Consider the following 11,042-nt stretch of genomic DNA (forward strand, 5'->3'; position numbering starts at 1 on the left):
TACACTACGCGACATCACGCAATGATAAAAACTCCTATGTTTACATTCATATCCGTCGTTACAGAACATTGAATGACATTCTACAACGTATACGTAAAAAAAATATTTCCGCGGACAAAACATTCCTTCATTCTGTCCGATGGTTTTAAAAATAAAATTATCACATAGACTGAAATATTGACCGTATTAAAAAGTAAGCTATATTCTTCTCCATCCCTAATAGTTTATTTCAAATTTCACGATGACTGTATGAACATCTAAGGCGCCAAGAGATAACAGACAAATTCACTTTCACATTTATTAATAAGAATGTTACCTTTCACACAGATCAGACTTCTTGTATAGATATAAATATCAAAACTGATAAAAAGTAATTTAGCTTCAATTTAACTAGGGATTTAACTACTGTATTTTATTTTTAACTGTAGATTTCCTAATATATATTATAACTAGCGGCCCGTCCCGGCTTCGCACGGATGGACATTTTTAGAACATTTTAAAAAGTGGTTATTGTGACGTAACGATAATAGTTGGACATATCGTCATAGCCGTAGAATACTGACGGATCTGACAAAGATTACATATAAAGATCCATTAGTATTCTACGACTACGACGATATAGTATCGCGAAGTTTTTTGTAGTAATTGATATTTTCTTCGGTATTGTAGAACATACTTTTGTTCTATCACCAATAGTTTCCGCTGCGCACGCGACAAAAGATATTTTATAGCATTTTTACACCTTGAGTTACATACTTGAGATTTTCTAGGAATAAATATAGCCTATGTTACTCAGGGTGAATGTAGCTTTCTAATGGTGAATAAAGAATTTTTTAAATCAGCAAAGAGTTTTTCAGTTTATTCATTACAAACAAAGACACAAAAATACAAATCTATCCTCTTTATAATATTAGTGTAGATAAATACGCGGTCATTGTCAGCAATGAAAAATAAAATCCGAAGGATTTTGAAGCTGAAAGGCTGAAATGCCAAAAATATTATTGGTTTATTCAAGATTAGTTATCTAGATGTACAAATATAACAGGTACGCAAATAGAACTAAAGCATGTAGTACTTATATAATGTGTTTATGTAGTATGTAAATAAGGTATCTTATATTAAAGATTTAATTGAAACAGGTCTTGCAAGGCAATCATTCATACTTCCATCCATTTAACAAGGAAAACACGTCATTGAAATAAGTCAATAATATTAATGCATATATTTTTGTTTTATCATAACATTGAAAAAAAAATGTTTAAGTGAAAATTTGCATAATTGAATGGAGCCCGATGGTGTCATTACACACTACTTATATATATAGCGTTTACAGAACATAACAATAAGCTCCAAAGGCGCAACTCAACATTCTAACGGTATCATACATAGCTATGCTACACATAGAAGTGGTGTGTTAGACCCAACGTGTGATACAATTATATCGAATAGATTACAATTTTTTTTTTCCGATACTAAATCACCTTCTGGTGATTTTACACAGCCTATAGTGATAACCCACTGCCACAAATTTTCAAAGCTCGGTTACATATCAAATATGATTTATAATCGGAACTAGCTATGACTATCCTATAATCGAGCAATATAATATCGGAACAAGTAACTCGCTTCGATGCCGTCGTAACCTATTGAACAGGCATATTAAAACCACAATTTTATACAGCCTCGTATCCGCTACCAATTTTATCAGTAAATTAACGAGGCTGTTACCCTTCCATGCATATAGAACACGAGGGAAGTAAAGTGTGCCAAGTCAAGTGAGCAGTGAGCAATGTGCACTTTATAACAATCAAGATGATAGCTAACCATCCACTTATCTCCTTCCATATGACTTAAAATCAAATGGAATAAAACAACAGAGAAAGAATACTATCCCAGTTTCACTCTCGCTGCTCAGGTAAGCAATTCTCTTATCCGAATTGTCAAAATCACATCTTTTATTTCGCCCCATTTTTAATATCATACATTTCTAAAATTCGGCCTAACAAATAAAAAATTATCAAGATAATTGAAGCAAAATCAAGCATCTACATATTTTATTATTATACCAGTCTCATCCACTTTATATTACTTTTTGTCTTTAATTCTTAACTTACTTCTATTAAGTAATAGGTCTTGGTAATTGTATCATTTTGTATCTATATCAGACAAGACGGTAAGGAATTGCATCCCTGTTACTGGACACATCGACGTAAGAGCACAATTACTGTATCATTAGTATTTCTAAATCGTTTAAACGCTGCTCAGATATATTAATTATCAATAATTACATATAATATTAGAGAATCAACTCATCAAACATCATCATTTGCTGCCTAAAACCACTTCCATATATTGTCTTCCATATTTGTGTCTGTCCCATAATACCTTTTAACGATCAGATATTATTGGATATATATAACAGAGTATCACTCTTTTCTCGCGTATTTTCGTATATAATCATTTAATCCAATAATCAATCAATCTGCATTGGTACATTCAAAATGCAAGAAAGATTTACATAATCAACAATTCGATCCGATCGGAGTCTGAACTATACGCGACCACGCCTAATCGTGCGACTCGTTTGATGTTAATATTTTACGTTAATCTTCTACAAAAAGTAGTACTGAATTTATTTGTGGACTGCTAAAGTCTATGTAATCGCACGCTCATCAAATAATACGGTAAATGTTGCTGCCTCATTCTATCTCATACATGAGGTGAATATTTCACTGCATCTGCACAAATAAATCGTTTGTCATTTATCTATTTGTCTTAAAGGTCTGATCGGTCGAAATACGAGTATCAGTGCTCATTCGTCGGGTCGTCCAAACAGATCGGATAGGAGATAAGCCTATCAAACTGCTTTAGTTATTTAGTCGAGTGACAAACAATATAATAAAAAATACTGAACTTATATTTTTCGGGTATGTTTAGCAACTAAATTATTTTTCACTCGACATAATTACTAAGGCAGTGTGAATTAGGCTTTAGTCCTTGGAGGAAGTATCCATGGGGCTGGCCGGCTGCAAGATGGCAGGAGCAGTGGAGGCTAGTCGCAGAGATGCCGCTGGCTGCTCGGGTGGCAGCGCTCGTGCCTGCACATGCGCCATGCTGCCAGTCATGCCCGTCACGCCCGCCACACCTACCACACCCACTACCCCCGCTACACCCGCCACACCCGTCACGCCAGTGACGCCCGCTACGCCTGCCGCGGGCACTGCTGGTTTTACAAACCGATCGCTCGGCCGTCTCGTCTACAAAAAACACAATAGTACTCAAATTTATTTGATAGCCTAGATACTTGTTTATTTGTTATTTTAAATTTTAATAAACTGTAATATTAACTGAATTAAATTACAGAGAAAGCATTACAATATTATTTCTGGTGTGTCATAGCTAGCTGGTTTTTTTTTACATTACTTGGAATGGCAATCGAGCTTATGTCCCACCTAATGGAAAATGATAACTGTTGCATGGTAATAAAAATGCCATTGGCATATCATATACTGTGAGGGCCATGCCTGAGGGGTCAGGTGCTAAATAAAAATATCAATAATTAAACTGTCTATAAAACAGATTATGTAACCTAGAGATTAGTCTGCGTTATTATCATAATCAAAGTATTTACCTGTGAATTGAGATGCAAGGAGGGGCGCGATAATGGCAAACCAGCCGCATTGGGAAGCAACGGCGTCGCATACGGGGAAAGTGGCCGTGAGCCACCCGGTGAAGATACGCTGCGCGAACGGGCCTATTTGGATATAAGATGTCAATAATTATATAATAGTTTATATCAATTGGTGCATTTGTAAGATGTCAATAATTATATAAATAATGTATAGCATTAATAGTTGCCAACAAATATATATATATATATATATATATATATATATATATATATATATATATTATGTCATTAAAAAATATTTGTGGTAGTTATCAAAATACTCTTGTTTAGAACAAACCATACACATCAATACAAAAAATATAAATAAAAACAATAATCTTTTAGTTTGATTTAGTTTACTTTGTAAAAAAATATTTTCTCTGAATCCTTCCCTTTTTGTGAGATATAATCTCTAAAACTTTGACTATTTACTAACTGTATAATAATTTATAATATTTACAAAAATTAACCTCCTTATATCTCCATCCAATAAGATTAGAAACAAAATGTATACAAAGAATTTCCTCCCAGTTACACCAATAAAATAATAACTATTAAGTGGAAAATTTCACATATTATTATTTGCATCAGACTTACACTTAAAGCTTCATTAAATTGCCTTTCTTCTTCCATTTCGAGAGATGATTCACTTTCGGACAGATGACGACAAAGCGCCTCACGACGCTCCACCTCCTGTTGTAATTTTCGTTGTAAGCGAATATTTTCTTCTCTGATATGTTTCTCTTCTAAGGCCAAACGATGCATTTTCTCCTTATTCTCATTTTGCGAAACTGCTAATTGGTTCCTATATTTTAAGTATTATCATTAATATACCATTTGATAATTTGTCAATTAAATAATTCATTAACACACTTGTTACCTTAATTTCACAACTTCCGAGCGCAACGTTTGAATATGACTGCTTAAATTGGATGCCGTATCGCCATTACTAATGTCCCTGGCAAAATTAAGCCTCCATTACTAATTCGGACGAACATATTAAAAAACATGCCGCGCGATCAAGGGTTAGCGCGAGATAAGTTTAAATTTAGATGGGATTACTAAACTAATTGTTATGTTTTGTGTAAAACCGCTACTTTATTCCCAGAACAAATTATGCTTAATAAGTAAACAAGTAAATCATACTGAATAATTTTATTTTTAAAAAATTTTACCTATTTTGGATATATAATTGTTATTGCAGCATGCATATTGTAAATTTTTCTTGTCCATCTTATTTGTTCCATTCATAAATTAAACAACCTAATTTAACTATATACTCAACAATAAAAGATTTACGTTCAATTATCTATTTGGACAACACAAAAAATGTGTTAATACTCAAAATCAATCCCAAATATAAAACTTTATTTGTTAGGAAATACTTCATAATATTAGATTTTGCTCTGCAGAAACAAGCATTTCAATAATCTGTTGGCTAATTTCTGTAAGATTTCTGTACCATTTAAGACTATTCAGTGACACCACCAAATAGTCTGAAATATAAATCCCCAAGAAGTGGTTACTTTTAATTAACTTATATACACTTAAGTATTTCTTTGAAAAATAGCTAATAAAAAAATATAATTCAAATAAGCCAATGAAACGCAACTTTTTAGCAATATGACGTCAGTAGCGTTACATAAAAATAAACAATCATCTACTACTCCTACACAAGTTTGTTCAGTATTTATTTTTGGTTTTTTATTTTTTACTGTTCCTCGAGAAATTGTAAAAGTGTATGTATGTATGGGAGTGTTGTGCCAGCATACACAAATACTACTAAAAAGACACCAGAAAAACTATTCATTTTAAAATTCGATGTTGTTATTGAGATGCCCTAAGTTTTCAGTGATTTTGCAGTGAAATTAAAAAACTAATAATTACTAATTATTTGAATAACAAAATCATTCGGATTCGCGTATCACTACTAAAAGTTCAAAGGAACATCAGTAATAGATATGTTGTTTACTTCCATGTTACGTCGTCATACATTCCAGATTGCTTTAGATCACGTGGTACCAGATAAAAATATAATACTTTCTTGGGGGTTTTTTGCATAATTAATAATTTTTTTTTTTGACAGATCAATACATTCTGCTTTTAAAATCCATAAACTATGCGTATAGCATTAAATAATGCAATATTTTGTATACTGTCAAATATATTATAACAAATTTTATAAGCAACCAACACAAGAATGTTTTGTTCCCATATTTATCCCATATAAATTTTCTATCATAATTTTTTATGATAGAAAATACAAAGTAATTGAAAACGTGATGAAAATTTGATGTCACTTAAAAATGGAGTTCTTTTTTCTCTTTATTTTTTAAGATAAAAGTTAATCATAGTGAATTTAAGACTTTCAGAAAGCGAAAACATATATTAAATGAAAAATTCACCTAGGACTGGCAGGATCAGACACAGGTTGATCCAGTCTTATCTGTAGTGAGCGTTTTTCAGCCTCCAGCTTGTCCATACGCTTCCATAGCTTGTTTACCAAGGCTTCCTGTTCTTGCTCCAATGTATTTTCGAGTTCAACCTAAAATAAAAACAAATGTTACTGTTATATCAGTACTCTACTAGATTCTATCCTTGACAATATCTACGTAACTAGGATACATTGACCACAATAAAATATAGCTAATATTCATCTACATCCCAAACACTTAATGGAACCATTTAAGTATTAAGAGGTAACAAAGAATTCATTTTCACATTTATAAGTATATAAATACTTGACTAAAATTATATCACCTAATCAATAGTAGAAACCCCCCCTTTGGGGGGTAGGGATTGTTAGTAATGCGGACTATCAATCCCATTACTAACAATATACCCTATCAGATCGACCTCCACGTGGTCCCCCTGGAAATCATCATGCTGAATTCTAGGTGTATTCATCACGATGGGCTAATTGACCTGCCTTTTCATCCTCACTTACCACCCCTCACTGGTGCCCTGCCAGCATACACCATTAGCACAGGCGGGTTTACCAATACATTATCATCCATTGAAAAAAAAGACTCAAACCCATCTTAAATAGCCCTATGGTTACAGAAAATTATATGTAGAAGGAGAAAGATTTTTATTAAAAAGGGGTTCTGTGGTACCAAGTGAGCGTCAAATATGAAAATTCATATCCATTGAAAAATTATTGTACATGCATTATGTTCAAACATTTCCTTATGTTAAAAAAATAGATTCACAAAAGTTTCTTTCTACTAAGAATCTCAGAGGAGCAATTTTCATCAGAGGATACATACAAAAAAAATATGTATTATAAAGATATATATATAATTAGAAACAGAACTAGAATCATGACAGGATCACTATGGATATCGCTTAAACATCGTAAAATTGTTTTAAGACAACATAATTTAAAATTGTATTACACAAAAAAAAACTTCTATTGTGGCAATACCAGTTATTTTTAATTAAAAACTGACTGAACTGACTTTTAATAAAAAAAATTATGTCGTCTGTAAGTATACCTTTCACATAAAAAAAGATATTTCCAAATTAGTTTACAACTTTATAGTTATAAAGAAATAAAAAAAAATACAACCGAATTGAGAACCTACATCTTTTTAAAGTAGGTTGAAAATATACCTTTTCTCTCCTAAGCCTTTCCAAATTGGTTTGTTTTGCAAGGGTCTCAGCCTCAAGTTTCTCAATTTTCCTCATTAACTTGTTAACTAGGCATTCCTGTTCTTGCTCTAGAGTTTGTTCCAAACGGCACTTCTCTTGACGTAACTAGAATCATAAATGTTATTTTTAATATAGATCATTTTTACCATTAAATCTTCAACTACAGCTAATGTACATAGCAGACAAAAATAATTTCCTATTAAGTTAATCATCATCACATCATCACACATCATTTCAGCCTGTATCTATCCACTGCTGGATATAGACATTCCCCAATACCTTCCACCAAGTGCAGTATTCTGCATATCATATCCATCCATTTCTAACCACTTTCTTAATATCATTATTAATTTAATACTTAGTCTAATATGTACACACATTAGGTAAATTAATTACGTATATTCACAATATACATACAGAGGTGCATAAGGGAACTTAATGATAGAGCCAGAATTGGATGGGCAGCAGCATCCCTCTTAAAACATCACCAAAGCCAAACCCGCCTGCCAAACATGGCAACTACTAGCAAAACCCTCATTATGGGGGAGACCTATGATCAGCAGTGCACAAAAAATGCCTGATAAATGATCTATAAAATATGTATTATATCACAAATATAACTTTCACTTCTAATGAATGATGAATTCACTTCATTTATACATATATAATATTTTTTATGTTAAGTTTGAACATGTTTGAACACATCATTTGTAAATAACAATATTATGATCTAAGGTGTTATATGCAAATTAAAATAATTCACACTAGTTTTAAACCAAAACAGGAAACAGCATAATAATTTTAAATAAAAATATATAATCATACTTGATTTAATTTTCTGGACAGATCATTTGTGAGACATTCCTCTTCTCGTTCATAATGATGAGCTAAGGTTTCTTTTTCTTTCTTTAAAGCTTGAATTTTTTTTAGTAATGTGTTTGAAATATACTCCTCTTCTTGTTCAGCTTTTGCTTGCTGTAAACAATAAATACATTATATGATAAATAATAATGTTGGAGTCTACAAGTAACAGTCACTACTTTTGATCAAGTAAACTTATTTGTAACAGCAAGTTGTAAAAAACATAATCTGACTCACAATAGATACAGAAGCCTGCCTCAAAGCACGATTTTCCTCTTGCAATGATTTAACCCGCAATTTGTATGTATCCAACTCAACTTTTAGAACTCTGAAAAATATATTACAAAACAATAATTAGTTTCTATATCTATACTAATATAAAGAGAAAATATTTGAGTGTTTGTTTGTAATGGATAAATAGAAAAACTACCTATCCATTTTTAATAATTATTTCAACAATAAAAACCATCAAGCTAGCAGCAAGTAATAAAGCATATATATCAATTTAAAAATAAATTAGAGATTTCTAAGAAAATTACAATAATGTAGCCCAAGCTATTAAAAATGTATCTTTTATTTTTCTATTTATTTATCTGGTTGAAACAGGTGCAAATTACTAGTAAGGTATAAGGCAGACATGTATATATATATATGCCTATATCATAAGATACATATAAAATGTTTTACATAGAAAACACCTTTAAAAAGTAGCTTATCAATTTCTTTTTTCCATATTAACAATAAGTACAACAGATTTAAAGTGTAAAACTATTAATTACAATAAAGTATAGACTATAAACATGAAGAAACACTATTGTTCAGGATTATTGATTGCTAAAAAAATATTATGGTTTTTGTTTTAAAAATTACCAGCTGTCATTTAGACATTATTTTAATGGATTTTTCATTGTAATGTATACTTAAACATGTTAATAAATGAACACAAAATTTCAATAACAATAATTGATTACCATTCTTTAATTCCAAAAATAATAAATATTATTTTATTAAACATTTAAAAATGTCTTGAAAATCAAAACCAGTCAAATATTTATTAAAACAAATTATGGAATTATTTATTTGGAGCTACTTTGTTAAAGAAATTTAATAGATATCACACTATTACCAATACAACTATAAACAAAAGATTTGCTAGATTATTTTTTAAGTCAGTTTAATTGTTTATATATGCCTAAGAAATTATAGGAAGATTCTATTTGCATTTCTCATCTAAAATCATTATTCCATGACAGGAATAAATTGAAAATTTTTGAAAAATATTAAACCTTAAGAAGCAGATAATATAATAAGAATAGGTAATATTTAGGACAAACATTGTATAAAACATGCTGAAATTTGATAGCTAGTCAAACAATGTTACATAAATTACAAATTTTTAATTGCCTATTGCCAAATTACTAGACCGACCTGTTTTGTTGTTGTAGAGATTCAATTCTTTTTTGTAATTGATCACGAGAAACGGTGCTGGGAGGTAACATAGCTCCGCCATCAAGTGAACTAGAATCGCTTTCAGAAGCAGAATCTGCCATCTTATTACCTGAAAATGTACAATTTATAGAAAAATTTAGGAACTTAAAAATTATAACTTTTATAACCAAATATACCTGGGGAAATCACGGTATCATCCATTTGCACGAGAAATGAGGACGGTAACCAAATGTCATAGAAATAAGAATTCAAAAAGAATTCTGCAATAAATATTTTATTTCATTAAAACATTAAACGTTTAACTGCTTTCTAAATTAATAAAAAAAGAGCAATATCTTTAAAAATGGCTAGTGCCTAGTCATTAATTTATATACGAAAATTCTATAATAATCGACAAAATTTAATCAAGTGATACAGATTGCAGAGTAAATTAGAGAACACAGAGCAAGTAACCACGACGTCACAAGAGTTAGCAGGGACTAGCGAGTTTATCAAAGGAACCTGTAAATTCAAATATGTGTTACCTTTTCTAAATAACAATACCACTGAAAATAAAAAAAAAAAACTTTTATATTCTTATATATGTCTTCGTCCAAAATATTGATATTGATATTTTCTATAAAAACGTAGCTATTTCATAATATAAAATTTTCATATTTATATAAAGGAACACCAACAGCATATTGCATTATAACACATGCCTTTTAAAGGTATTTACAGCATTTGCTTTAACATAATTATACAGTATGAAATGAAGTAAACAATTATAAAATATTAATACTATACTACAAATATTTTAAAAAACTACGTTATTAGTTATATACATATACATGTAACCTGAGTTAAGAGCAATATCAGTAAATACGATTATAAGTGAATTAAATTAAAACAAATATTAAATATATATATATATATATATATATATATATATATATATATATTATTATAATTAGTTACTGTGTGTTTCAGCAATTTATTCCTGTAATAATTTAAAGGTACCACTAATAGGATTGAACGTCAAATTTTAAGAAAAACATGGATAACTAGCAAGCATCTACGTTTAGTTACTTTAATTTACTCTACTACAATGCAAATTTTCTTTGGCGCATTAAACAATGTCTTTGGATTCGGCGTTTGGAAGCGTATTAGATTGGCACGTGATCGCGTTATTTGACTTTAACTTCTAGTTGTGCTGAGATTGTGCTTTTGTCCTGATTTGTGTTGTGTTCGATCATTGGTGGTGGAGTAAGTATTATTTATATATATGTGACCTATCTCCACTGTAAACATGATGGAAATTGGTGTAGACGAGAACCCCCTAGATGACAGAGGCCCTACAGATATTTCTTTTAATCCAATTAAAGGTTCAAACTCCTCTCAGATCACACGAAAAAGACAAGCGACTAAT

At 30.7% G+C, this 11,042-nt stretch overlaps 1 protein-coding gene across 2 annotated transcripts; it reads right to left on the reverse strand.

Annotated features, from left to right (window-relative positions):
- Nucleotides 1-1,193: 1,193 nt before the first annotated feature.
- On the reverse strand, nt 1,194-10,082 carry LOC113511711 (coiled-coil domain-containing protein 6). 2 transcript variants are annotated; one of them, XM_026895414.3, is made up of 10 exons: nt 9,811-10,082; nt 9,614-9,743; nt 8,423-8,513; nt 8,150-8,299; nt 7,286-7,429; nt 6,076-6,215; nt 4,551-4,619; nt 4,268-4,475; nt 3,632-3,754; nt 1,194-3,257 (listed from the first exon to the last, which is right to left on the reverse strand). In XM_026895414.3, exons 1-10 carry the CDS (start codon nt 9,833-9,835, stop codon nt 2,991-2,993), a joined length of 1,347 nt encoding a protein of 448 aa, XP_026751215.2. In that variant the 5' UTR covers nt 9,836-10,082; the 3' UTR covers nt 1,194-2,990. The 2 variants fall into 2 exon arrangements, with proteins under 2 accessions (XP_026751215.2, XP_026751214.2); XM_026895413.3 differs by having other exon boundaries at nt 4,551-4,628; nt 9,811-10,081.
- Between the last annotated feature and the right edge of the window lie 960 nt (nt 10,083-11,042).

This window comes from Galleria mellonella, unplaced genomic scaffold, assembly GCF_026898425.1.
Source record: "Galleria mellonella isolate WM207_F2 unplaced genomic scaffold, CSIRO_AGI_GalMel_v1 utg117, whole genome shotgun sequence".
Classification (NCBI taxonomy): Eukaryota; Metazoa; Arthropoda; class Insecta; order Lepidoptera; family Pyralidae; genus Galleria; species Galleria mellonella.

Excerpts from the sequence above, each read along its gene's own strand:
- LOC113511711 (XM_026895413.3), bottom strand. The coding sequence starts at position 9,835 with ATGGATGATACCGTGATTTCCCCAG. Across the intron at positions 9,744-9,810 it reads TGATACCGTGATTTCCCCAG|GTAATAAGATGGCAGATTCT; the intron begins GTATATTTGGTT and ends GTACATTTTCAG. Across the intron at positions 4,476-4,550 it reads TCGGAAGTTGTGAAATTAAG|GAACCAATTAGCAGTTTCGC; the intron begins GTAACAAGTGTG and ends CTTAAAATATAG.